The sequence below is a fragment of the Daphnia pulex genome, chromosome 12, assembly GCF_021134715.1.
Source record: "Daphnia pulex isolate KAP4 chromosome 12, ASM2113471v1".
NCBI classification, from domain to species: domain Eukaryota; kingdom Metazoa; phylum Arthropoda; class Branchiopoda; order Diplostraca; family Daphniidae; genus Daphnia; species Daphnia pulex.
The window spans coordinates 2273986-2300766 of NC_060028.1; the positions used below are offsets into that span (position 1 = coordinate 2273986).

The window sequence follows — 26781 nt, forward strand, 5'->3', positions numbered from 1 at the left end:
AAAATGCGCATACATGTATTAGCTAGTCATTTATACGTTTCAGTTGCGAGACATTTTCAAGGCGTCGAAGGGCCACTTAAAAAGTCGAACGAAACGTGAAACCCGAATAATAGAATCACTTAAAATGTTGTCCCAGCCGTGCCGTAAAAGGATGACTAATCCACATATTTATATATACAGTACTACTAGCTTATAGCTATAGCTATTACTAAAGGCTAAAGGCAATTATGACATCATTAAGGATTCCAACACATTCGTGAATTAAATACAGGACACACGAGATGAAGGAGGAAATGGCTTGATGGGGGCGAATCAAGAACGCGTGAAATTAATTAATTGCCGATGAATAATAGAAATGCGCAGCAGAGTCTTTCAGCTGTACCATGGTCTATAATTCATGCATATGCGACGCGGACATGAGAGTGTTGATATATTTTCATGGTAAATAATAAAGGCAATGATTTAATATCACATTGGTTGCGAGAAAAAGAAATAATCTCTTACAGTCTGTGTAAGGGAATAATAACTGAAATTGTGTATACAGTGGCAAATACTCTATACGGGAGAATCCGATGATGGTGCTGCTGTGTGCTGCGAAGAAGAAGAAGAAGAAGAAGAGGTTTTTTGTTTTTTCTGTTTCTTTCGACTACCCGGAGAAGAGCTTCAGATTTCACGAACGCTAAATGTGCTGACTCGACTCCATCGGCGGATGGAGCCAGCCGCATTGGCGTTAAAGGAGAAGCGGAACAGACGGCTCGTATGTATAGAAGTTATATACTACACGCATGCTGCAGATGCATCGGCTTACAAGCTACTAGCCAGCGAGTCGTTGTGTATTAAGAGCTCATTTGTATATACCAGCAGAGCAGCAGTAGCAATTGATTGCCATTGTGGTAGCCATACTGCTCGCCTTCTCTTCTCCTCTCCTCACTCTCCTTGTACATTTCAAATGTGAAAATTTATTTTTGTTTTTTTTTTTACATTTCCATTTTTTTCTTTTCTCTTTCTCCTCTCCGTTCCCTCTTTGTGGTGGCAATTCACAGTCGATATATAAATGGTCGAGTCAGAGCGCGCCGAACGGCCATTAGGAGTCGACCGTCCACCAAGAGTTCTACATATCAAACAGTCCGGGTTTTTTTTTATTCAATTTTTTTTTGTATTTCCTGTCGTGCAATTTCTCCACTTGGCGTTTAGCCGAAACGTTGCTGAGCTGCTGTGATGTAGATTTTAATACCTTGTGATCTTGAGTAACTGTTCAAGTGATTAATATTTACATCACCTCAGCTCGGTGGCGACGATCTCCCAACCGATCACCCGCATCGTCTCGCGCTATAATTTAATCCAGTGATTATCCGCTGCGGAAGTGACTTGTAACTCTGAGCAAATCGCAACTTCCTCCTTCTAAATGTATATATTTGCACTCATCAGTCATGATGTGCTGCTGGCCCAGTTGAAAAACTCATTTTTGACAACTAGATTATTTACCCCTAACCAAAAATGGGTTTTAGATACTACAGCAGAGACAAATGACGTCCTGGAAAATAAGAAACGCCAACTCTTTTTTGGCTTATGTAGATTGTGTTTCTCGTCATGCCCTTTTGAGCCAAAGGTTAACGATGACACTTTCCTTCCGGCTTTTGATACATTTCTATCTACTCATAACGTTTCCCCCTTCTTGTAACATATTTTGTATAAGAGTTACAAAGCTGAGTAAGGTTGTTTTTCCGTGTGTATAGGCCTTTTTCTTATACGACCCCGCAACCGTCATGTCTTTTTTCTCGCTTTTTCTCATGCCTGTCTCAACCGAATAACTTTGTAACCCCGTCCTGCGTCATTTGTTATGTTTGTCTAAATTCCACCAACATTTTTACAGCGTGTCGAAAATGTTTTTGAATAATAATTGTGTATATAGACATGTATATAGGAGAAAGTGCAAATGTATTTGATTCAATATCGATGAAACTGTGTGGTGGCATACGGAACATTTTTTGTTATATAATAAATAGGCCGATGACATGATTGCATAATGACGTTTGAGTTATTTTATGGAAAATAAAAATAGAACATGGTTATGACAACGTTATTAATTATAGCCTAAAAAATAATAATAATTAAGTGGGGTTCGAGTGCGAAGGCCAAAATCAAAGTTAGATATGTACAAAGAGACTAGCGCGCGCGGATGCATTCAAGCTCTGCTATATTATTTGAATTTTGAGATGTTCATCTCTCTCCTTTTTTCAACGACGGCCGATGATCGACTCCACCGAGAATGAGATTTTACTTTTATTTGTGTTACTGCTGGAAACGCTGGGCAATAAAATCGGTGATGGCGGAGTAGACGGAGTGGAGATGACGTCCACTTCGACGTCGGAATCGTCCGACTCCGAAGGCTTGGCTTCCGTCTTGACGACCAGAGGCAGTTGGCAGAGCGGATGATGAGTCTGCTGCTGGATGAGATGCTGGTGGAAAGGTAGGACGTGAAAGCGGATCGGATGCAGGGCGTTCCAGCAAGGAGATGGAGCCGGGCCGAGTGACGACGGCGGCGGAGTCGCATCACCTCCGCATCCGGGACTGATGTTGAAACGCTGAAGCTCGACGGCGGCTTGTTGCTCACGCTGGAACATGACGGCATCCAAATCACGATCGGCAAAAGCTAAAAATTAAAAAAAATGTTCAAAAGTCAATTTTTAAAATTTTCTGCGACAAATAGAAACTCTCAATTTCTGGCCGGAATTGTTTGTACCTCTCCTCTTACGCATCCGCTCGCTTAGTGGCGGAGGTGGAGTCACTGAGATTTTATCCGAATTCTGCTGTTGTTCACCACCTTCCGGCGAAATGGCAGACCCGTTGTGCCCACGTTGAACCCACTGTCGATAATCTGCACAGCAACCGGAGCAATTTCAGAAATAAGCGAATATAAGATTATTATTATTTTTTCTTTTTCAAATCAACTGAAATGTCCACTCATAAATAATCTAACATTACGGAAAAAGGGTGAAACTGTCTTGTTAAGGATGTGGGAAGAAAACACATGGTCATATGTCACGGTCTAATGAAGTCTTGACCTTTTTTTCCACCCTCTATATATAGGCCTAGGTTTTTCCACCCTGTCGTACTCACCCGGTTGACCGCAAAGATATCCAATATCTTCTCTTACAAATGTACATATAAGCTCCCAGCTCCCCTGTATAGAATTTGCGTAGATAGGCCCGTGTGTTGTAGCTGAGCTGTCACTTAAATTGGAGAATCCGAAAAGACGACGGACGTCTCTAACGCGAAAGAGGATCACCAGCTACCCAATACAGCACATATTCTAATAGAGAACTCGTCTCGTCTTACTTTGCAGAACGTCCCTGGCCAGCGAGCTCTGCTGCAGGGTCCTCAGATGCTTCTGGTAGAGTTTCTTCTGGGCCAGAATGGCCTCGGCGCTCTTGGTCACTTTGCTTGGCTGCTTATTATTCAACCCGCCGTCGCCTTTACCCGACTCTGAATTCTGCTGCCTGGAAAACCCACATAAATTACATTTGTTTGAGCGGCAAATTCAAACGAGATTTCATTTAAAATGACGTAAGAATTGGATTTTACCTTCTGAGGGCGACTTGGGCGGCCATGACCCGTTGGCGCTCGACGACCAATAAGCAATTGGTGCACTGGCACTCCTTCCATCGGCAGAGTTTCTTGTGTCCTTTGAGGCAGGAGACGACGCCGTGATTGCGACACCGGGCGCACTTTGGCGTCCGCAACAACCGCTGCTTACCACCGGCTTCGACCATCTTCTTAACACCGAAACGCAGAGGACTAGTACTACTACCACCACCACCGTCCATGATGATCCTCATGGAGAATCCCGAGAGACACTGAACTCTTTCTCGGAAGATCCTCCGTCTTCTTATTTTTCTTCTCAACCGGAAAAAAACTCAAAAAAGTTGTCGGGTCTTTTTTATATTTTCTGTGTCCGTCCCTCTCCCTCAAATGAGGTCTATTTAGCTCACAGCGCTCTGATTGGCTGTTGAACCGCTCTCTCTTTTAAAAAAGAAGAAGAACGTCTGTCTGTGTGTTCTTTAGGCGAAAAGGAGAGAGAGTGAGAGTGTACTTTACACAAGACACGAGACACATTGACGTCCCTGTGTTGGCAGCTAGCTAGCGCTTCTCGGCTTTTTCCTTTTTTCTTGTGAGTGAGGTGCATGGAACAAACTCTAAGCGGAGTTAAGCTCCTCCTCCGGAAACTTGTTGGCCGCTTTCCCATTTTTGCAACATCGTCTTCTATTCGTATATACATACACCGAACATGAAAGTCAAGCTCATTTATGTATATGTGTGTCCATTCATTTCTTGAATTTCCCATGTAAACTCCGTCCGACCTCTCCAAATCGAGTTCGATAATCGAATAATTATATTTCTTAAAAATAAAAGATCGAATGGTTCACGACGGGAAATTGAAACAATTGCGTGCGAGACAATGTGTTAAATGCTTGTGCACAAGAGATAAACAGCTCGTTGGCACTTGCACGCAGCACCGAATTCGAGGGGGTGAAAAAAAAAGAAACGAGTCCAGTTAATTACGCGCAAACAGCTTCCGGTGTTGTTTGGGTAACTTGTTTAGATGTTTACATCCTCTTTAAGAGTCCGATGACGGCCAAATACTCTGAGTACATACACCAGCACTTCAGACTAGTATATACTCTACACAGCCAGGAAAATCTAGAACCTTTATCCCCTTTCTTTTCCTGACAGCTTTTTCTCTCTCTCGGCTTGCGACTCTCCCAGAGTTAAAGGAAACACCTGCGCAATACTTGCACCAACAAACGTCACAGCCCTGCCGTCTTTAAAAAAAATATAAGAAAAAAGAAGGAGAGATGAGAACTTTTTGGGTAATGGATTCAAAGTAGATCAAGTTATGACATCCTGTGCCCCCGCGCGTCATGTCGACACACACCAAACACCGAAATAGACTCCTATACAAATTTAACTTTTTTTTTTTGCTCCCAGGACATTTCACGCGCCTAAAAAGAAAAGTCTTTGACGTTTCTCCTCTCTGATGGCGTTGCGTTGTTATTTCTTTGGCAACTGCTTATGTGCACGTCTTTGCCGTGTAGACCACCACCGATGTTGGGAGAAACATTCCTGGACGTCACCATTCATAGACATTGTACTAATCAGCACCCATCACGACTCACGGGTTTTTTTAAACTTATGTTTCCCGCTCTTTAATCATAAATCAGCCAGTGCTCAAGGGAAGTGCAAGACGAATATAACGAGCTGTTTTGTACACCATTACGGACATAACTAATATATACACAAGCAAGCAACACTCGTATATAGACGTGCGTGTGTGTGTGTGTTTAGCAGCGTTTATTTCTGGGGGCTATGTGCTGATGTTGCCATCTTTCACAGTTGTGACAGGGCCCGATTATATAGGGGGTGTCGAGTATGTTTACACCCAAACAACAAGAGACTATTAAGTTTTCTTTTTCAGATTTTTGTTTTGTTTTGCTTCTCCTGGCCACCCCTTCTTTTATGATATGTGTATAAGTAGCTGTGAAAAATGATCACCCTCCTCTCTTCCGGAGCGCCCATATAGCTACTACCCTCTCCGCTTATAATAAGTGGGGTAAAAAAACCAAAACTGTTGGGAAAACGCCCTTTTTTTTCTTCTTCTAAAGATTGTTGTGTGAGTGTGTTTGGATAAGAAAGAAGCTGTGAAACTTTTTTTTTTTCTCCGGCAAAAAACAAAAAGCGGATGATGTTATTGTCGATTCAAACTCGCCGCCGCCGCCGCCATAGCACACTGGACCCCGCCGACGGGGGCTGCTGCCGCGGTCTAGTCTCTCTATACTGCCGCCGAACCAAATGGCAACACCCGGCATATATCTTGAAGCTATTCTTTCCTTTTCTTTTCTTTCGTTCTATTCTAAAATTAAAAGTGGAAACCAGAGTCATCGGCCGTGATGTTCGAATTTATATCAAGCCCGACTCCCGAGAATAGAACGCGCGTGAAAATAGTTGGAAAAGAGAATGATGACGAATACACAAAACAAAAAGGAGGAACAAGTTAAAAAAAAAATATGGCGGGGGAGGAAAATGGTAATTCAGTATTGAATGGTTGTTGTGAAAACACAAGAGGGCCGACTGCTGAGCTGCCGGTTGTGAAGTGGCGCATCTGCTGAAACTGGGAAACAACACGAAAAACTGGAACGCCCAGCGGAGACGAGAGGAGGAAGTGAACCTGTCGGGATTTCTTGTCTCTCCGCGCACCATATGAAAACAAAGTTGAGGAATAATAAGGAAAGAAGAAGAAGAAGAAGAAGAAAACAATAGGCCAGTGTCTACCTCAAACATTTCGTGTCGGATCGATTTTCAGGAAGAAAAGAAATGAGTGAAAGATTTCGCCGCGTGAGTTTTTCCAAGTTTCAACTGACAAAAAGGAGAAAATGACTGGGATGGATATAAAGGTCGACACGGCAAAGTCGCATTGTCGATAACGAACCAAAGTTATACAAGGACGAACTTGTGGTGGATGGATGCAGAGCCGCGGGAGTCAATGTAATTTGACTCTGTGATTTTGTGTTTTCGCCTACCACAGCAGCAGCAGCAGCAATGGGGTGTGGTACAACATCGTCTCTCTACTTTTCTATAGAAATGAAGAAGAAGAAGAAGACATTCTCTTTTTTCTCTTGGCGAAGCGATTCCTAGAACAAAGTCTCAACAACTCCGACACGCACGAAATGATCGGCTCATTTAGAAGAGCGCAGATATAGACGCCGGTGTATATCCCTCATCTTCTTTCGTCTTGTGTGCATGGATCGTATTAGTGTTAGTCTATATAGACTTGGGGGGGTTGCATGCTGCTGTAAATACACAGTCGGTGACGCCCCATCGCCAGCAAACGAGGAACCGACACGACGACACGTGGGAATGATTGAAGTGGCTCTCATTATCTTAACGCGACTGTATGTGTGTATAGGCATGACTCTGCTTGAGTATAAGCAATTGGCAGCTAACCAGATAGACGTCTGATGTGAAATAATATTGGCACAACAAGGTAATTCAAAAGCGCACATATTACGCCATAAATAATACCGCAGTTTTCATCTAATTGAAAAGAAAATTGATTCGACATTCATTAGCACATTTTTTTTTTGCCTTGGGGGCAAAATGAGTAAAAAAAAATTATGAGTAAATAAACTTGTAAAAATCGTAATACTTCAACAACACCTGTGAAGTTAATTGTTACCATTCGCGGAGATGGAGAACTTGGGATGCAAGGTTCACACACCCAACGATCCCTTATTCACTACTTCCTACTCTCATTACCGGTTCTCGATATTTCATCAGAGAGCCGCCACCCCTTCCTATACTGACAGGAAAGGTCGCAGACATACTACCGTGCATTTATATACGGATCGTAATCACGTATGGCCAAGCAGACCTCTGGCGGAGAGGAGTGGTAACAACTTTCATTCACGGCGGAGTCGAACTCGGGATCCAACTTGCTCCGCATTGGGAGCGACACCTTATCCAACTTACCCATTGCTCCTCCAAATACAACACTTTTAATTGCCACAAAATTTCTGACATGTGACATCTTACGAGCGCTAAATAGAAAAAACATAAATGCGGAGGAAATAGAACTATATTGCAAGTACATCGCGCCTGCGTAAACGTCAATTTGAATTGAAAGGTGCACAACAAATCTACCTTACTAGCTTTTTTAATAAATACAACGAAAATGATGGGGCTATGACGTTTGACGTCTATATGATAAGCGCCACAGTATATTTCGCGTGTCCATATAATTAATTTGCGTAAGTGCTGCAACGAATTATACATAATTCGTCATTGTCAATGTCAATCAATAACACATGCACAAATACAATTTTCTTAGTTACTTTTAAAAGAGAAATGAATTCAACATATAGTAATGCAAATGGTGAATTAAACAATACGATACAATATTACAGTACAATGCCTCCCGACCGTTTTTAGTTGCACGCAGGCCTACCTTTAGGAAGTTCCCTCGCCGGCGCTTTTAAACTGGTGGATGATAAGAAGATACGAGAAAATAATCTCCAGAGTCTAAATAAATAATTTGGTTTATAAAAGCTATTATCTATTCAATGCGTATTGCCAATTTTTACTGGAATGATAAGACTTTTGGACAAAGACAAAACTCCTTTAAGGCTATGCCTATCTCGATTTGTGCTCATCTGTGATATTTCGATTATGTAGGAAGTGATCTGTTAAACCAATGTAATATTATTAATTCAAATACTAAAGAAATAATGATCTAGAAAACAATATTCTCGGTACCTTATTACACTCGCTCAAATTCCCTTCGTTTCTAGTGTCCCGTAAGCTGCGAAGAACAGTTATACATTCAGTCGTCTATTTCAAGATAAGACGATTAAATGTATGAATCAGTTTTAAAAAATACGAAATAATATAATTACAATTTCTCGAATCTGATCACTCGTATGGCAAATGAGCCAAAAACGTAAAAAGGCTTCAATAACGTCGCTGCCGCTCCAGCAAACTAAAACCACGTTACCACGTTTATAAAACTCGATGATGTAGTAAGAAGAAGTGAGCATTATGACAAATGTCTGGAAACAGTTTACCGCCAAAACTGTACTAAAGTGACGATGAAGTAAATCAGCCGCCAAATAAAGTTGTTTCAGATAACGCAGGTTCGAAAAGGTCCGCTGAACTGCAGTTCGACTTGGAACTGTAGCATTTCTCACCATAAAATAAAGCAACTTTAAGTTTGCAATCAACTTCCTGGTGTAGAAAATATATAGTTGTCCGCAAATGATGAATAACCAAACAGGTAGCACAGTTAAACTGTTTTACAACAATATTTAATTATTTGGAGAATATAGTGAGACAAATGAATTGTGATTGTGAACCTACCACTGGTTTGAGAAGATTTTTATCAAATTCTGGAGAATATCCAGCCAATAAGTCAATGGATATTTTAATTTCATATAAGTGGAAAATGTCCAGTTTAAAACAACCTGTGAAAAATAACGTTTTTGTGCATCAAATAGCTTTGTTAAATTTTTTAAAAGAGAATCCAACCATTAACAGCATGTAGATGAGGCCAGACAATGAATATCGTTTTATTGGCGATAAGCTTGGTCGTTTAAATTGTAAATCGACGACCTCCAGGGTTTCCAAAAACAATGTTATCGATGGCCAGATTTTAAATACCAAACTAAGGTGAACAATTATATCTGAAACTAGCTGGATAAATCGAGTCAGTTCATTAACGAGATCTTGGATCAAATCATTTATTTTCTGGCTACTGAAAAAAATTTCAGTGATTTTACTGCGCCTGACGAATATATAAATATTGCTTTGAATAGCCAAAATGAGCAAGAAAAACGTCCCAGAACGGTAAAGGAGTTGTCTCCATTGTGAATCGAGATTCTGATTCACAAAAACACCCACAATTTTAAGTAAAGCACATAAAGGCGATAAAGCCAAGCGGAGAAACCGATCTCTCAGTGTTGCTGCCATAATTTCACTTGACTAAGTGCATGCCGAACATTATATGGTATGGACTTTTCATGAGAAAAAAGGGTTCAAACTCTACGAGTTGCGCACCAAATCTATATAGCTACCTTTTTTTAATATACTAAAAAGAAAATGATCTAACGCTATGATAAGCGGCATAGAATATTTCATATGCCAATCATTAATTTGCGCCTTTTGGAGCGGGCACATAATATTTTTTTATTCGACGCCCATTTCCATGTTGGTGTTGACAAGCAATTGGGTTTGCACGGAAGTGGGCGTGTGGTCGTCGTTCAATGCATGAACATGAAACGTGTGTCCAAACCCCAGAACACCTGTGAAATGAATTGGTCCATTCGTTTAGTTTTCCTCAATCGCCGGTTCTTGATATTGCAGAGAGCCGAGACCTTTCCAATGTTGCACAGACAGCCAACCGTGCATTGCATAGCCTACATACGTAAGATGGTGGTACCTAGCAGGTCTGTTGGTGGAAAGGCATGAAAACAGTTTTCAGTTCCTACGCTCCGCTCTGAAAGCGATCTCTTTTCCGATTTAACCAACGGTCCCTCATTTCAAGTAGTTTTAATTGACACATATAATTTCTGACATGTGACATCTGATGAGCACTAAATAGAAAAAATATTAATGCAGAGGAAATAGAAAGGAAGTCGAAAGTTTTTAGGTCGCCAAAAATTTTTTGCAATTTGCCAATTTTATTAGATTTCATTTAATATAGAGAAACAGACGTTTTTGATCAAGTGCATCAATAACTTAAAATCTATATCATACTATAAAAAAAGCATAGTATTTCTTTATCAATAGCTTGGCAGTCATCAATATGAAAATTGATTCGACATTCAGCGTCGAATTTTAAAATTTCCTCTAGACTGAAAAGAGAAAGCAAGTTTCTTTTTCTTGATTGCTGTTTGCAAATTTTTTTTTCCTTTTTCCTAGCATTATGAGTAAAAAAAATTGTGAAAATCGTAATACTTCAACAACACCTGTGAAGTTAATTGTTACCATTCGCGGAGATGGAGAACTTGGGATGCAAGGTTCACACACCCAGCGATCCCTTATTCACTACTTCCTACTCTCATTACCGGTTCTCGATATTTCAGAGAGCCGCCACCCCATCTTGTACTAACAGGAGAGATCGCAGAAGGTCCGCCGAGCATTTAGATACGGATCGTAATCACGTAAGGCCGTAAGAAGACTCCTCTGGCGGAGAGGAATGGTAACAATTTTCATTCACGACGGAGTCGAACTCGGGATCCAACTTGTTCCACATTGCGAGCGACACCTTATCCAACTTACCCATTGCTCCTACAAATACAATACTTTTAATTGCCACCAAATTTCTGACATGTGACATCTTACGAGCGCTAAATAGAAAAAACATAAATGCGGAGGAAATAGAAAAGAAGTAGAAAGTTTTTAGGTCATCAAATAAATCTTTAGAATTTAATTAGATTTATTTTCTATTACAGGGAATGAGAAACGCTTGTGATATATCTAATAAGCGCACCAATAACTTAAAACAAGCTACTTTCAAAATAGTAAAACTATAAGGACTGAAGGTGATGGATGCGGTAACTTAATTGGTATTTCATTTTTAATATTGATATGAGGAAGTTTTGGAAGAAGAAAAATTGCGGATTACGATTCATCAAAAAAATCCCACGAAACGACCTGGGGAAAATAATTCGGTCAGAGCTGGTGAATTTGATGTAGTTGTAACGAGATAAGCTTTCTGAAACCTTTTTCAGAGTTCAAATTTAAAAAAGGAAGTGTCACAAAGTCAGATATATCTTATTTTAACTATGAAATGTGATGGGAGCCCTAAACAATAGTACAATACTGAATTATTTAATTTTGCTACCGTACATGCATTGCGATCACGATTGATCTGATTTTTCCTTGCCTTTCTATGTATTTTCCATCTGGGTTCATTTAAGTAAGTCTACGTAACCATTTGTAACAACGCGGCCTGGTGGATGGCGGGCGGGCGGTGGGTGGACGAAACAAGGTCATGCAAATAAATAAGACGGTAACACCTGATGTCGATGACTTATAAAATGAATTTTCAAAGACGAAACATCTCCAGAATAGAAAATTATAATAATCAAAATTATATATCGATACATAAAAGTTTCGCAAGAAACCAGATTTGAACCACTAAGCTTATTTGGACATCGAAATAAGCCTCAACTCATATTTTACTCGCATTGTATCGGGAATTTCAAATATTTAATTATCCTATTATTTTCTTAAAAGGAATATAAGGTGTGCCTATAATTAAAAAAAGCAGAATAAGTTTGATAGAATTGATTCATAAATTACAACGCAATAAATCGAGTGTCGGGTTAAGAGTCTACATTCAAAAAAGAAATTAGACATAAGCGTGCATGGTGTAGTGGTTAGCGCGTCTGATTCTGGATATTATGATTACAATATAAATATGGTGGATGGCTTCAGTGAGTTAGTTATCACTGCCCTTACTATGCGTAGGACAATATCAAGCGTGGTGAATTCATGAATGGAAATCCACTTAGTGGAATTTCGATTTGTGGAATCCTGGGCTCACAACCCAGTGCGGACTACGAACGAGGGACCCGTTGGAAGTGAAGCAGGAGTCTATTAGGCTCCTTCCTATAAGGGAAGTCTTCCAACGCTCCGAAGGAGCAAGAGCTTGTCTTCGAATTCATCTTTTGTATTTAATTGCAAATTGATTCTAAATTAATTTATTTATTGCCAACATTTTAAAATTTCTTCGATTTTCCCAGATCCAGTGGATCCACTTGAATAGAATATAAGCAATATTTACCTTATGATCCGGATCGGATCCGGATAGTGGATCAAATTTTATTTCTTGCAAAACTTTTTTTATAGCCATATCTTATTTTTATTAACATTTCTATCGCTAAGAATAATTGAAGTTTGAAAACAAAAGGTTTAAAAATAATTTTTGGGTCGAGGAAATTATTCAAATTCATTTTCATGCAATGACGTATAGTGCTGCGATTTTTTCATTAGTAGGCTACAGATACAATAAAATTTCGATTTCATTAATTTCTGATATTTTGACCAAGTGCATCAATAACTTAAAATACTTAAAAAAATGGTAAAACTATAAGGACTGGAGGAGATGAACGCTCTTGAAAAAGTTGGTGTTAATGTAATTGTTGATTTTACTATTTTTAATGCGATTATTCACTGCTGAAATTTGACGAAATTTTGTGAACCCGCATCGCTTCATGTAGCGATTGATAGCTGCTGCTTCACCCACCGGAACGTGATGATTCCATTCGACGGAAAGGATCTGCAAATTACGTAATATGCGGGACATATTTATGCAAAATACTTCATTTCATAAGATAAAATGAGATAATTTTGTTTATACCGTGACATTCACTTTGTCCCAAGGAACAGTTTGAAGTACTTTCAACTCGTTTCCTTCCGCGCTCAATCTGATCAAATCTATTTTGGTTCGATTCACCGCCAGCAAAACGGAATACAGCGGGAAGCACTGAGTGGTGATTACTTCTGACTGATTGGTTGAGTTAAAATTCACCTAATATAAAATAGAACCGCCAATATTTTATCGAATAGACGAATAAATTATGGTGAACTTTGAAGCGGAATTTTTAAATATCCGACCGTATACCTGAACGGGGAAAGGTTCAGGACTGAGACAAATGGGAAGTGAGTCAACTTGACGGTTTCCGGCCGGAAGCTTCCGGTGCGATTGTCGACTGCCGTCGATAAATAGACCTTGCCACCGAAGGGTTTTCTCCATGTAAAATGTGTCGGAGTGAAATTCTCCGCTGTCACTACCGCGGTAGTCGACGAAAAATCCATCAGACTGCACTTGATTGTTTAAAATTCGAAGAATAGAATTAGTTTGAATGGATTCTTTATTGGAGGCTACGGTGGTACGATCCATTTTGTGAGGTTGTTGCAAGTAGAGACGTTGAATGACATTGATCACGCAAGGATGATCCTGTTGCAGCCGTTTTTCATTAACGTATTCTGGGATAAAAATTACATAATTAATTTCCTCGACTCAAACATGTAGAATAAAGACATATAATCGTTTATACCGACTGTGCAGTTGGAAGATACCGAGTGTAAATTTAACTTGTAATTCTCATCCATTAGGTTGAATGTTGCTGCTGTACCGCTGGAATGAATTTTCTTAACTTCACTGATGATGCTCCTTTTTTCTAATTTCCTTTCAGAAGACATCAGGCCAGTTGCTTGCAATCTAAGCCATTTCTTCGGCCCGTCGAGATCCAAAATGGGTTTCAGCATGGCTTCGTCCACCAGATCGTCCCACGAAATGGTTGTCGGCCCAGTTACTTCATTATCGCCTTCACCTGGTTTCCTTTTTTCGTCAAATTTCAGCGAGCGCTCGAATAATTCCAATTCCCGCGGCGAGATCGCCTCCATTCTCCTCTGCAATCTCCCGTTCACGTCGCTCATCATCAAGACGAAATAGTAGATCGACAGGGGAACAGTCACGGCCAACACTAGAAAATGAAGAGGCCGGTAGGAATAAATGAACATTTTGAAAAAAAAACAAACACAAACAAATTTATTCGGATATGATGCACAGCAACTCGCAGGACGCACTGGTTTGTTTTCGTTCAGTTTTTCAACTGACGTTGTTTGAGGGACACATGTGGAACAAAAGGAAAGATACTTGAGTGCTGCGCCGCGATCGTAACCATCCAAACTAACGGTTGGCCATTGCGAGACTGCTGCGCTGGGCAGTTGTCTGGCGTTCATTGTGCGACTTTTACTCCGCCTGTGTGTCAGCTCGTGGCCGAAAAAAATAAAATAATACAAAAGTTTATTTAAAACTCTCCAGAGGACACAACAAGAGCCATATAGTGTGGTTGACTGAACTCCACCCAGCTGAATGATTAACATACATAATATATACCCTGCCGTATGCGTATACCTGGCCTTTATTAGGAAGTATAAGGAACAGAGTTTCAATTGTCATCTAGTCAATTTTCTCGACTCGCTGTCAAATGGAAAATCATTCCGCGTGCGGAAGAATTTCCGGTTTATTTTTTTATTGCATTTATCGTAGAAATTTTAACCAGTAAAACAATTGACAGCCCTTGAAAATATATATGAACTTTTTGGTTGCCAAATGACGTGTATAATGCCATAAATGTCGAAAGAACATTTATTTGCTGTCAAGGTCTAGAAACGTAGAAGATAGTGACCTCCAGCTGTCGCGCTAAATTTTTGTTTAAATTCGATGCGCTAAAGCTGTGTAAATTCATCATGAATCGCACAACCATTTATTTGGGTAAAAACTAATGCAGTCTTATTCTTTTTGCAACATTTAATTTTGTTTTCATAAAATGCTTCAAAATTTGTTCAGATCGTCTTCAGGATTAACCCGAGGCAATAAAAATACCAATGCCGTCAGGTTGTGCCGATGCCATTTCTCTCTGTAGAAAATAACAAACGGCTTTCGCATTCTTTTGTTCGTCCGAATTCGATTCGAGTGCGCTTATTCAAACGTGTAACAATGCGACAGTTTCCTTTTGTTTCAAGCCGAGAATTTATACTTGTACATTTTTCAAACGAAAACCCTAACATATTATTTTGTGACAAGCTTTGTTTGTTGTGTGTTTGACTGTTCGTTTGTGCAGGCTAAAATGGATTTTGTATTTAGCCATCTACCCATGATAAGTTGCATTAGATTCGAATCATTTAAAAAGGTGCCGGGAGTATTTGAACCCGATTTGAACAGTTTTTTCCCTTTTTAAAAAAATTTTAAAAAATACTAGGAGCTATTGAATTTGAACCTCATTTTATTGTTGGCTATTTTTGTTTGTTCTTGTCCGTGTTTATTACAGGACGTTGACGAAAATGTCGCAAGTGCAACTGTTTTCGAAATAATCGCCTCCACCGTTCCACCTCGCTGCCTTTACGACTAAACTTAAACGGAAAACATATTACGGGCTGTAATTTTGGGTGCGGTGAACATAAGAGAAAATTTTGCGCTGCCGTACACCTTTATGATAGGTGAGTAGACTAGCTATGCAACTTATCTAAGGTGTGTTTCGTGGTTTGTCTGTGTGTACACACTACACACTACGCAGAATAATAAAAATGCTGAAACATTTGTTCATACAGAAACGGAATAATCAGGGAGATAACGCGGAAAGGTAATATTTGAAACGCTTCTACTTTTTAAAATCAATATGACGAAGCAATAATTCAATATACAGTACAACATACAGTCCTTTGTGTTGAGTGTTGACTAGGGTCAGACAGCAAGTAAATAAAAAGTATTTTGACTCATCAATCGTCACAAATATTTAAAATAAATTGCATTAAAAAAGAGCTACGCTGTAAGATCAATATTTTCTCGATTTTTCGAAATCAACGCACCTTATTGTTTTCTTATGATAATTCAGCTCTCGTCTCCTAAATATTCTAAACATTTTCCACTGTAGAAAAAAATATATATGGTCGTCACACTATAACAACCAAAACTGAATAGAAAAAAAAAAGTATCGCTGGAAGAATCTTGGAAATGTGACTGGAATGCATTATGCATAATCTGTAGGACATAGTAGAGAGGCCATCTTCTTTTTTCCCAATACCGTTGATCGATCTTCGTACACGGAGGACGAAACGCTGCCTGTTCAAATAGTTCCAACTATTCCAACTATTCGACATGGAGGTGATGCAAGATCCAATATGTCGCGCTTTATTTGACAATAACATGAGTTCCGTTTTTTTTATTTAAGTTAAAAAAACGTGCAACTGCGTAAAAATCAACTGCTAATCAAAATAGGCTACCAAATTATTTCTCATTAGAACGGAAAATTCACATCGTCATTATTTGTTAAGACATGTCTATCGATTGAAAAAGTCAACACCACCCCGGTAGGCTATATTAATTAAACTATTTGCACAAGGTAAATAATAGAATAAACTAATAAATCCTCCATTAGCCATAAGCTGCTAATAAATACATTGCAACTACTTGAGTTTCAATTCATACAAACCTTCATAATAACTAAACACCACAGAATAATCTGGTATCTACAAAATGAAAAATTAGGTGTATTGTTGGTAAAGAAGAATTTTTATTCACTCAGCCCAATGGTACAGGCTAACATAAAGTATCTGGGAACTACAAGGTCAACAGACTCTGCTATTGGATACAGGTGTTTCCAAATTAGTAGGGCTTTCTAAAATGTTGGTCCCAGTAGATGTCAACAGCACCCAGTTAGGACTGCAGTTCCTTGTCATACATGAAGATGCCAAGACCATCACCTACGCGAAGCAAGTTGGTGTGGTGCTTGGCCAACTTGTTGATGGACTGCACTTGTTCTTCCAAAAAGTGCTCCTCCAAATAGTTGGAAAGATGTGGGTCACTGTGAATGCCAGCCACCTTGTGCAAATCCAGCAGAGACTGTAAAGAAAAATAATTATTAGAAATCATTTAAGAATATTACTTTGATTGTGCTAACAATGGCAGAATAAATAATGTAGCCCTACCTGATTGACTTGTTTTTCCAGATTGAGAGCAAACTCCATTGCGACCAGAGGGGATGCCCATTCTTGTTGAGCAGGACGATTGATGGAAGTCAATACTACTCGTCCTCCACGAATATTCTGGTATTTCATGAACATCTGAGCATGTTCATTTTCTTCATCAGCAGACTCTTTGTAGAATTTGGCGAAGCCTTTGAGAGCCACGTCATCGCGATCATAGTAAGCGGCCTAGTTTAAGAGAAAATGGCGTCTTTTAGTTAACCTCATAAATTAAGAAAAGAGAACGTTTGTATGACGACTTACCAGTGCCAAATACTGATAATGAGCATTCAGCTCAATATTGATTTGCTTGTTGATGGAAGCTTCAGACTCCTCATGGAAATTGTGACGACCCTTACCAACCATTTTGTTTAGTTTGCTGAAAAAATTGGGACGTTATTACGACTCGGGTGAGAATTACTTAGTTTACTCTGCTATGTTCACACACTGGCGAAGCAATAACAGAAATGTGACAGTGGTCGCCTGGAGGCTGACTTATATCAGTTTCGAAGAAGGTCGCCATAGCAACCTCGCCTAGCCAATGAAATTGCTTCTTATTGGAAAACGTCAACTTGAGCTCCAGTTTCAAAATTTGTCTTTTATTACGCTGAAACAAGTATGGAAAAAGTGATGAAATTTGTGCCTGCCGTTTCGACATAACACACGTTTTATCCGTGTTGTATCTCGAAGTAATTTACATTGAGTTAGTATTTGATTTGAACTACGGTTACAGGGTTACTAGGGTTACTATAACATTTTTAAATGAAAACGGGGGGCAGATTTGAAAATTTCGAATTTTAGTATCTGCCGCTTGTTATGGGCGTTTATTACTGAGTAAAAGCACGGTATTCACGAATCGGTATATTCTACCAGTAACTACTTTCCATTTTCATTCCCGGCAATTATTTTCGTTACCGCCTTTCTCTCGTGCAGTTCGACGAACTGATGATCTCATTTTGGATCGCCTTTTCGACAGCAGTGGTGGTTACATTTAACAGCGTATAAAATTAAAAAGAACAAAAAAAAATAAAACTAAATCGACTAGCATCTAATTAATATTCTGCATTATTACGCTGTACATGTTGTCATCGGTTATTCTGCTCACAACTTTTCGTTCAACTACGTATAATCAGAGAGCGACTAGCTTTTACATTCAAAAATTGAAGGGAAAACCAAGGAATCATGTCGATCGTCGTTCTGAGTTCTGACCTAAAAACCGAATAACTTCCATACGATTCGCCCCCGTTATCGTATGTTTAAGGAACATATGTTCACGTCATCTGAACAAATATTTAACACATGTCCGGTCTGTGGGTGCAGAAAAACAAGATATAAAATTGCGCGCTTAATTTTCGTTCCTGCTTTATTGGAATGGATGATGAAAAATTACGTGACTTTACCAATGCTTAGACATAGTACGTCGATCTCCGCTATACATCATCTATTCATTTCTTGTAATGAATCTTGAATGATTCATTGTTTTAAGACAATATAGTACTATTACTTGACCTTTAACCACACAATGACGTTTTGTAATAAGTATAGCGATGGCGGGTGAATACGCTAAATATGAATTTGCGAATAATTACTTTTCTACGATTGTCATAAGACAAAATCTGTAGTTAGCAAAGTTAAGGTTTATCACAGCTGTTCTAGAAATTTCGGAAAAATTTGTTGTTGAATTCCTTCTGACTCCTTCTCAGTTGAACTCTGACCTAGATTCGCCTACATTTGAAAACAGCTACCAGCCTCTCTGCTTATCGCAGCTTGGAAACATGATACAATTGATACTGTTCAATTTTACGATGTTCTCCAATACGAATTTAAGATTTAAAAAAAGACTTTTGTTTGGATTTTACTGTTCGATAAAAAAATTTGTTTAATAATCCCATTTTCACCATAATGAATTCGGTTATCCATGACGATAATTAATAGTTTGTCGATTTGTTGTTTATTCAAGGGCGATCGTCTGTGCTATTCCTTGCAAAGGATCGCCAACTCCACTTTGAACTTCGAGCTCGAGCGATCTCTAGATAACTTTTCTTAGTGCGCAGTGGGAAGAACTCGAACTCGTTTTACATTCGTGTTGGAGCTACGCTTGACTGATGTAGTATATTTTGAAGGTTTCTATATCCGCTAGCACTGATAACATGAACTGCTCCAAGTCTGATTTTACTTGACTAACGCTTACTTGACACATGGGGAAAAATGAGATATACACTGAAACAGAATCAGATTCAATTTTTGAAATATTATAGTAATAAGGTTTAAAGATTTATATTCCACAAGCTTATTTTAAAAATTTATATTATTCGGCCACTCATCTCGAAGGTTGCTAACGCAGTTCCTTGTCGAAGAGGAACACGCCCAGGCCATCGCCAACACGAACCAAATTGGTATGATGTTTGGCCAACTTGTTAATTGATTCCACCTGTTCCTTGAGGAAGTGCCCTTCCAAATAGTCGCATAGGTGAACATCGTTGTGCTTTGAACCCATTTTGTGCAAGTCCAACAACGACTGCACATAAACCAAAAATATAAATAAAATATGCATATTAGTACATTTAACTCTGTTATTGAGTTATTATTCAACATCAATCGAGAAAGAATTAGCTACCCGATTGACTTTCTTTTCCAAACCGAGAGCATATTCGATGGCAACCAGCGGGGAAGACCACTCCTGTTCGGCAGGAGCACCGACTTCGCTAAAGACGACACGTCCACCTCTAAGGTTCTGGTATTTGATCAGCTTCTGGCCGTGTTCATACTCTTCTTCGGCTATCTCCTTAAAATATTTTGAGAAACCGTTCAAGGCTATATCGTCGCGATCATAAAACGCAGCCTAAAAATAAAAATTTGATTTTTCAAATTTAGAGAAAAATGTGAATATTATATTGACTTAATTACCATCGCCAAATATTGGTAGTAAGCATTAAGCTCGACGTTGATCTGCTTGTTGACAAGCGTTTCGGTCTCTTCTTGGTAGTTGTGACGACATTTACTCGCCATTGTATTTAAAAAAAAATAGGTTGGAAAAAAGATTTTAAAATATTACAGGTTGCTCTTAGGTCTGCTCCTCAATTGTTGACAATGCACGATGGATTGAAGTCTTCATGAACAACTTCCTTGCTTAAATATGATATCCAAATGCATCACAATGGAAGCCATTGAATCAGTGCTTCGGGCACAGGAAAGCAATAAACAATGAATTCGTTTGACGTTATATAGCTCAGGCGGTACTGATTATAATCACTTCAAATCAGTTTTTACGTCCATATAAACAAACATCAAAAGACCGTACTATCGACATTTAGACGCACTTAGACTCTTTGAATGTTTCTGATAGCGCAAAGTAGCCTATGTTCTTTTTTTTATAGCGCGCTTGTAATGTTTTCTATATCTTTTACAAAATAAATTGTAAAAGCTGTGCATTTGGGCATCACATCAGAGTTGAATGACTAAGCTTTTTTCAATAACATTTAGTATGATGCTACCCTTAAAACATTACAAGCTAGGAATCCAACCGCAAATCTGATCAAAAACTCTAAAATGGTCCCGAATAAATTATTACTAACCCAGGGAAATTTGACACGCATTTGTTTCTGGAAAACGTATGAAAAAATGAAAGTTTTCACGAAAACAAATACCGCCCCTAGGTGGGCTCGAACCACCAGCCTTCCGGTTAACAGCCGAACGCGCTAGCCAATTGCGCCATAGAGGCTTGTGGAAAAATTGAAAGTGAAAGTAAACAAATCGTAACTTAAGTTGATGAAGATATTCTGGCCTGATGAAATTCACATCGAGATGTGCACTCAACGATCAACGGTCAACATCTTCGCATCGCATCAAATAGTCCCGGGTTCGATTTCCTGTCATGTCTGTAATAACACTGTAACTGTGTCTGTAAAACTGCTGTGTGTCTTGAATGCTATGAATGCTCTTCATCAATATACGGTCTTCAATAATAATATACGGGTCAATAATAAGTGATGCTTCAAGATATATATCTCACTTCTAAACTCACCTCGTTGCTATAAAGGACGTCTATCATAAGGATCGTAACCCATTAAACCCCGGTTTCTCGACATGCTGGTCACAATCTGAAGTTGTGTCCGTTAGACTTACGCTTAGCCCCTGACGATAGTCGACGGTTGCCGTTCACTCGGTAACACTAGACGGTCGAATTAAGGCCCAGTAGGCAGCCAATGAAGTAAGAGCGTGATCTCAAGTCAGATAACATTCCCAAAACCTTCCCTTTTGTTATAAATTTTTATAGTGATTATTATTTGGTAATTTACTATTCTATCTATTCTATTAACTTAAATATGGTGGAGATGGAGTTTGAAATCGTTCTTCTTATTCACCAAATAGAAATGATTTATCTAAAAAATCAGAAACTGAAAATGCCAACCAATTTCCGCATAGTAGCTATACGATTCATTCATTATTTAGGTTTATTCCGCAGCCAAAAAAAATTGAATAACCATATTTCATGTTGCGATTTTTACTGATGAACTTGCACTTGTTGTAGAGCTGGAATCGTTGCTGGTGCGATTGCTGGAGCCACTGCTGGAGCCGTTACCAAAACTTGTTGCGGTTGCGGTTGACTATGCTGGGTTATCTTGGGGACGTAGGATACTTGAAATGTTGGTAGCTGTTGCACATTCAATGACACCGGCTGATGTGCTGCTGGCTTGAAGTGACCCGATCGTTGTGGGTGCTGACTTCCAAAGTGTACCAACCTGAAATGAACCATGAAATAAAATGGCCAGTTAAAAAAATGTTAGCAGTATTATAATAAACGTAAATGCAATGCTACCTGTTGGCGACTGACAGTTGTTGTGGCGATATTATGCCTGCTATAATTACCGCAACAAAGGACATCCGACGCGCAAAGGATCAAAACGACTGAACTGATGGCAGCCAATACGCTGACTGCCATCAGACTCCATTCCAAACCTACCCACGGCCCGCCTGTATAATCAAAACAAAATCAAAAACCAGAATTACGGTAATAATTCAAGAAGAAGTCTGTACTAATATAACATCTTTTGCATGGCTAAATTGATGAGTATTATATAAAAATTAAGTAATTAACATATATAAAATGCCACCTTACATGTTTTCCCGTATTCTGAGTTCTCGCAACCGGGGAGAACGTCCATAGAAGCCGCCATTCCGGACAGAGTAGCGGAGACGATGGAAGCGCCCAATGCAAACGCCGACACTAGGATGGTCGTCGTTAACCTAATATGTTATATCAAATCGATAATCACAATTTGATTGACAAAGTATAATGCGTTGAAGTACAATAATATTAAATAGCAGTTTTTCCATCATACCGCCATTTTCTCTGTTTGGAACTGCTGGCAGCCATTCCGAATGAGCCAGCCATGAAGTAGGAAACACCTGCCCAGATTCCGAAGCCGATTTCGTCAAAGCCGTAAGGGATGTAAGAGTCCAGAAAATAGAGATCACCAAGGCGGCTAACTATGCACTCATCATTATGATTGACAAACCGATGGATAGACGAATTAATTTTTTTTTTAGCTCTTATTAAGTGTGAAAATTCACGTTTGATATTTAGTACTACGCAATATATATACCTGAATGAAGATGGACGCAAGACCCAAAGGCACATTGATCTTGCAGGTATAGCGTTAAAGATTTTGTTGTTTTTCGATTCCTTTGGGGAAAACATGACGTGGATCGTGATATTTAATTAGCTTATCGATGGATGTTTGTGAGCAATTTGAGCAATTGCGTATCATGGAACGTAATATGACGAAATTAAGAACTATGTCCGTTTGAGTTTTCTGAGTTTACAAAATTGTAAATTTATTTTAATCGATCTCTATCGCAAGTACAACGACTAAGTAAAGTTTAGTAAACGTCAGCATCCGAAGATTATATTTGATTTTGATTTCGTGTTGATTTCAGAAACAAAAATATTGTTGCAAATTTTAAAATAATACAGTATGTATAGAAGTCCATAACAGCAGTGTATGTGTGTGTGAGTAAAACAATATCTAAATCAACACTCAATACCGGTAAATTTCCCAAAGTTTATAAGATGAAGTAAAATTCCAGCATACGTCAAAATTAAATTCAAAAATAATAACATTAAAAAGAACTTTACTAATGAACACTATATAACACCGACATCAACCTGCATTTTCAAATGCAAATAACTGATAACAAATGACTAATAACACGTCAAACAATTACTAATTTAAATAATTGCCTTAATTAAGGCAACTTGCAATTCATTATTGGGTCCATGTCGAGAGAAACTTGATAGGAGGCGTTTAGGGGCCACATCTGGAAGTACGGTCCTTCCTTTTGTAGTTTTGATCTTGTTTCGTTTGGCAGCTTGCTCACGCATCATCGTAACGTAGGCAGTGGGATTCGCAGCCTACATAATAAACCATAAATGAATTTCACAGCACAATTATTAACTTTCAGACATATAAGTTACCTGCAAAATTCTCCAGGGATGAACCAAGACAGGCGTCGATTTGAGAGTTTCAAGAGCGGAACGCCGCGATTGTTCGTGAAGAAGCGTCTCCCGTAAGTGTTCATAATCACGTTGCAAGTTGTTCGATTGGTACACTTTCTGGCACAAGGCTTTTTTCTCTTGCCTTATAGAAAAGAGAACATTATTAAAATCTTCCGTCATGATTATTTTAATAAGACAGCCTTTTACTCCTTAATTTCTAATTCAGCGCGAAGTAAAGTCAATTCCGTTTCCAGTCGTTTGGTGACTGCAGCCTGTTCTTGCATTTTCCATCCTTGATCTCTCAGTTGCATTTTGGTTTCTTCCAATTGGTCGCGTTGAACAGAAAAACGCTGTTCGATGTTTCCATTCGAATTTTTCTCCTGCAAAGAATTAAATTTTTTTTTACTATTTAATAAATTGAATTTTTGTAATGTTTTTACTTACCGCCTGAATCTGAAGTTCGGCTTCCCTCAAACTGTTATTCACTTGCTGCAACATCAACTGCAATTTTTGCAATTGTTTTTCTTGTTTCAAAGCCTGCGTTCGTCCCTCATTATCTGCCTTTTTCAGATCTTCCACGTTAGTTTTAAATGTAACTAAATCCCTTTCAAGTTGCTGTCTCACTAAACATTCAAGGATAGGTATTTGTAGCAAATTCTATTTAATTAATTTTAATTTTACTGCATTTACCTCGCTTTCCGTGCATCAGCAAAGCCTCCTTACTCGACAGTTCCTCTTTGAGTTTTTCAACCATGAAAGTTAACGTTTTAATTCTTTTATCTTGTTCATAATTTTCTTCCTATAATGACATTCAATATAGAAGCCTTATTCTTGTCAAACGCATTCAGAAAAAAATATAAATGTGAGCTCTTACTTTAATTTTTGCAAGTTCATAATCCAGCGACGATTTGATGTGACTGGCATTCTCTTCGGCCGATTGAAGTTGTAGAATTTGTTTCTCAAGGATCGAACGATTTTCCACTAACAGTATGTATTCCCTCTCCTTGGCGCTCAACTTATCCACCGACTCTTGAAATGATTTACGCACAGATTCCTTTTCAATCATTAATCTTGGGCGAAAATAAGAATTAATTGAATTGAATCAGAAAAAAGATAAGTCTCCGCTTTTACCGGATGTTTTCTCTTTCAATCTCGGACAACTTCAAACGCATTTTAGATCCTTTGCTATCGTCCTCTCGAACGAGTTGTTCCAGTCGTCTGATTGTCTCCTGTTGAACTATCCACACTTCACTTTGCTTCTCCCGGGCAACTATGGTCGGTTGAAATTATTATAATTTGCGAACAATAGTATAATTAAATTTTATTTTATTATACTGAGATGTTCGTGCAATTGCACGTGAAGTTGTCGATTTTCTCGCATGATCTTGTCGTTGCCCTGTCGATCTTCAGTGGCAGCGTACCGCACTTGATACAGTTCCTTGTCTAGTTTGTCGAGCTGCGTTTCCAACAGCTCTCTCTCCGTGTCGGCTTTGAGGCACTCTCTTTCGTAATGTTCGATCCTTGCCAGCGCAGACTTGTTGTACGTTTCCAAATTGTTGATCTCCTTCGTTCGTTCTTGAATTAGGTTATGAGTCAACTATGAAATATAAACAACCAGAACAATTCAATTAGAAAATGGAAATGGTGAAAATCTTTTTGAATAAGGCGACTGATACTTTTAACTGATCATTCAACTGAGCATTTTCTTCGTCCATTCCGGCTAACATTTTCTTGGCCGAGTCCAATTCGCGAATTAATTGGTCACATCGAGCCGAAAGAGCCGAAGTCCCCTGAACCAACTTTTGGTGTTCTGCCTGAAAGGATAAAATTCAAATTAATTTTTATTTACAAGACACTTTAGATTTATAGGTGATCTTATACCTCTAGATCGTCTTGACTAGTTTTCAAAGCTGAATTTTCTGTTTGACATTTTTCCAATTCACTGCCAAGTTCAGCTATTTCCGCTTCTCTGAGATCCGATTCGTGGCGAATGGCATCGCGTTGCTGTCGAACTACTGCGCTCGCTTTGACTTCGGCTTCCAGCTCTTCTCTCAGGGCCTATATAAAAGTAACACGTAATATTTTTTCAAATAAAAAATGACTGATTAATAATTGTCTGAATCACCTACCAGTAATTCCTGTTGCAAATGAACCAGCCGCAAATCCAGTCGTCTCTTGTCAACGGTGGCGTCCTGAAGTTCCGTCTGGAGCAAAATGAATTGCTGCGAGTACGTTTGATTTTCGCCGGCCAGTTTCTCATTGTCGATCGTCAATTGCTTCTTGAGGACAATCAGCTGCTGCAGAGTCAGCCCTTCGTCACGTCTTAGCACCTCCTCTTCTTCCACCAATTTCTGGAGTTTGCTCACTTCCGCTTCCAGCTGGGCGATCGTTTGCTTCGATTGCTCCTCCCGCAGTTTGGATACTTCCAGCAAACGTCGGGTGACTTCAATTTCCTAATCAATCAAATCAATTCATTTATAAAATCAACAAAATCTCTGATATTGATATATTACCTTTGACATGGCTTGCATGGCTTCGTCATCTTCGTTGGACTCGGAGTCGTTGGTTTCGTCAATGTTTTTCCTCATGATGTCGACGGAGGAAGTCACATCCACTTGCTTCTTTCTCTGCAGCTCTTTAGTGTATGCCGACTTGACCTTCTGCATAACACGCGAGAACGTTTCCTGTATCCGGGCCGCGTCACTTAACGGCGTGTCGGCAGCAGCATTATTGCTGAGACTGGGATCCGCCCCAGACTCGCTCTCGGCCATCACCTGTACATGTAATCAGGTGGAAAAAAAAAGTTGAGTTCACACGCCAAAGTGCGACTGGCCACACACACACACACCACGCCTCCAACGATCAATGCGAGAAAGATGCATTAGTGCTGTATGGGGTTGAAAAATAAATGTGGTACCTTATTTTCTGGGTTCACTTCACCCTGCTGCTGCTGCTGCTGCTGCTGCTGGGGTTTTTGATGTTCTTCCGCCATTCTTAACGACTTCCACTGAAAACATAAACGCACTGTCAAGAGACAAAAAAGTTGGACCTTGTTGGTTTGGTTGCCAGGAAACGGACACACACAAAAGTCAAAGAAGAGTTCCAACTTTTACACGAATGAAAAAAGATCGATTCCTATACAGAGAATATCGTAACTTTTTCATATAATAATAAAAGGGGGAATATCATTTACA

General features: G+C 39.2%; 6 protein-coding genes and 1 non-coding gene across 7 annotated transcripts; all 7 read right to left on the bottom strand.

Annotated features, from left to right (window-relative positions):
- Nucleotides 1-1919: 1919 nt before the first annotated feature.
- Nucleotides 1920-4357, bottom strand: LOC124209423 (protein male abnormal 3-like). The gene is made up of 4 exons (XM_046607404.1): nucleotides 3586-4357; nucleotides 3340-3500; nucleotides 2744-2878; nucleotides 1920-2653 (listed from the first exon to the last, which is right to left on the bottom strand). Exons 1-4 carry the CDS (start codon nucleotides 3837-3839, stop codon nucleotides 2238-2240), a joined length of 966 nt encoding a protein of 321 aa, XP_046463360.1. The 5' UTR covers nucleotides 3840-4357; the 3' UTR covers nucleotides 1920-2237.
- An 8223-nt stretch (nucleotides 4358-12580) lies between these two features.
- LOC124209424 lies at nucleotides 12581-14404 on the bottom strand. Its single transcript, XM_046607406.1, has 4 exons — nucleotides 13617-14404; nucleotides 13181-13545; nucleotides 12917-13087; nucleotides 12581-12835 (listed from the first exon to the last, which is right to left on the bottom strand). Exons 1-4 carry the CDS (start codon nucleotides 14302-14304, stop codon nucleotides 12644-12646), a joined length of 1416 nt encoding a protein of 471 aa, XP_046463362.1. The 5' UTR covers nucleotides 14305-14404; the 3' UTR covers nucleotides 12581-12643.
- Nucleotides 14405-16617: 2213 nt separating this feature from the next.
- On the bottom strand, nucleotides 16618-17779 carry LOC124209425 (soma ferritin-like). Its single transcript, XM_046607407.1, has 3 exons — nucleotides 17353-17779; nucleotides 17053-17277; nucleotides 16618-16966 (listed from the first exon to the last, which is right to left on the bottom strand). The coding sequence occupies exons 1-3, from the start codon at nucleotides 17452-17454 to the stop codon at nucleotides 16781-16783; spliced, it is 513 nt and encodes a 170-aa protein (XP_046463363.1). The 5' UTR covers nucleotides 17455-17779; the 3' UTR covers nucleotides 16618-16780.
- Nucleotides 17780-19349: 1570 nt separating this feature from the next.
- On the bottom strand, nucleotides 19350-20193 carry LOC124209426 (soma ferritin-like). Its single transcript, XM_046607408.1, has 3 exons — nucleotides 19996-20193; nucleotides 19706-19930; nucleotides 19350-19606 (listed from the first exon to the last, which is right to left on the bottom strand). The coding sequence occupies exons 1-3, from the start codon at nucleotides 20095-20097 to the stop codon at nucleotides 19424-19426; spliced, it is 510 nt and encodes a 169-aa protein (XP_046463364.1). The 5' UTR covers nucleotides 20098-20193; the 3' UTR covers nucleotides 19350-19423.
- A 542-nt stretch (nucleotides 20194-20735) lies between these two features.
- On the bottom strand, nucleotides 20736-20809 carry Trnan-guu. Its single transcript has one exon. It is a non-coding gene; the product is annotated as a tRNA-Asn (tRNA).
- Nucleotides 20810-21524: 715 nt separating this feature from the next.
- On the bottom strand, nucleotides 21525-22747 carry LOC124209427. Its single transcript, XM_046607409.1, has 5 exons — nucleotides 22695-22747; nucleotides 22431-22578; nucleotides 22208-22335; nucleotides 21908-22062; nucleotides 21525-21830 (listed from the first exon to the last, which is right to left on the bottom strand). The coding sequence occupies exons 2-5, from the start codon at nucleotides 22481-22483 to the stop codon at nucleotides 21696-21698; spliced, it is 471 nt and encodes a 156-aa protein (XP_046463365.1). The 5' UTR covers nucleotides 22484-22578; nucleotides 22695-22747; the 3' UTR covers nucleotides 21525-21695.
- Nucleotides 22748-23320: 573 nt separating this feature from the next.
- LOC124209428 (cilia- and flagella-associated protein 58-like) lies at nucleotides 23321-26590 on the bottom strand. Its single transcript, XM_046607410.1, has 13 exons — nucleotides 26505-26590; nucleotides 26101-26361; nucleotides 25717-26040; nucleotides 25469-25645; nucleotides 25264-25401; nucleotides 24923-25184; nucleotides 24719-24857; nucleotides 24462-24657; nucleotides 24278-24386; nucleotides 24032-24210; nucleotides 23795-23967; nucleotides 23567-23729; nucleotides 23321-23503 (listed from the first exon to the last, which is right to left on the bottom strand). The coding sequence occupies exons 1-13, from the start codon at nucleotides 26577-26579 to the stop codon at nucleotides 23321-23323; spliced, it is 2379 nt and encodes a 792-aa protein (XP_046463366.1). The 5' UTR covers nucleotides 26580-26590.
- Between the last annotated feature and the right edge of the window lie 191 nt (nucleotides 26591-26781).

Bases quoted from the DNA above. Each gene is read 5' to 3' on its own strand.
- LOC124209423 (XM_046607404.1), bottom strand. From the start codon at position 3,839: ATGAGGATCATCATGGACGGTGGTGGTGGTAGTAGTACTAGTCCTCTG. The intron at 2,879-3,339 runs GTAAGACGAGAC...GTTGCTGTGCAG, and splicing joins GGCCAGGGACGTTCTGCAAA to ATTATCGACAGTGGGTTCAA. The intron at 2,654-2,743 runs GTACAAACAATT...TTTAATTTTTAG, and splicing joins GCGGATGCGTAAGAGGAGAG to CTTTTGCCGATCGTGATTTG.
- LOC124209424 (XM_046607406.1), bottom strand. From the start codon at position 14,304: ATGAACGCCAGACAACTGCCCAGCGCAGCAGTCTCGCAATGGCCAACC. The intron at 13,088-13,180 runs GTATACGGTCGG...ATTTTATATTAG, and splicing joins CTGAACCTTTCCCCGTTCAG to GTGAATTTTAACTCAACCAA. The intron at 12,836-12,916 runs GTATAAACAAAA...CGTAATTTGCAG, and splicing joins GGGACAAAGTGAATGTCACG to ATCCTTTCCGTCGAATGGAA.
- LOC124209425 (XM_046607407.1), bottom strand. From the start codon at position 17,454: ATGGTTGGTAAGGGTCGTCACAATTTCCATGAGGAGTCTGAAGCTTCC. The intron at 17,278-17,352 runs GTAAGTCGTCAT...CTCTTAAACTAG, and splicing joins ATTATCAGTATTTGGCACTG to GCCGCTTACTATGATCGCGA. The intron at 16,967-17,052 runs GTAGGGCTACAT...TTTTCTTTACAG, and splicing joins TGGAAAAACAAGTCAATCAG to TCTCTGCTGGATTTGCACAA.
- LOC124209426 (XM_046607408.1), bottom strand. From the start codon at position 20,097: ATGGCGAGTAAATGTCGTCACAACTACCAAGAAGAGACCGAAACGCTT. The intron at 19,931-19,995 runs GTAATTAAGTCA...TTTTATTTTTAG, and splicing joins ACTACCAATATTTGGCGATG to GCTGCGTTTTATGATCGCGA. The intron at 19,607-19,705 runs GTAGCTAATTCT...GTTTATGTGCAG, and splicing joins TGGAAAAGAAAGTCAATCGG to TCGTTGTTGGACTTGCACAA.
- LOC124209427 (XM_046607409.1), bottom strand. From the start codon at position 22,483: ATGGCTGGCTCATTCGGAATGGCTGCCAGCAGTTCCAAACAGAGAAAA. The intron at 22,336-22,430 runs GTATGATGGAAA...ATAACATATTAG, and splicing joins TCCAAACAGAGAAAATGGCG to GTTAACGACGACCATCCTAG. The intron at 21,831-21,907 runs GTAGCATTGCAT...GGTTCATTTCAG, and splicing joins CAACTGTCAGTCGCCAACAG to GTTGGTACACTTTGGAAGTC.
- LOC124209428 (XM_046607410.1), bottom strand. From the start codon at position 26,579: ATGGCGGAAGAACATCAAAAACCCCAGCAGCAGCAGCAGCAGCAGCAG. The intron at 25,185-25,263 runs GTATCAGTCGCC...TATATTTCATAG, and splicing joins AGTTGAATGATCAGTTAAAA to TTGACTCATAACCTAATTCA. The intron at 23,968-24,031 runs GTAAGTAAAAAC...AATTCTTTGCAG, and splicing joins CCGAACTTCAGATTCAGGCG to GAGAAAAATTCGAATGGAAA.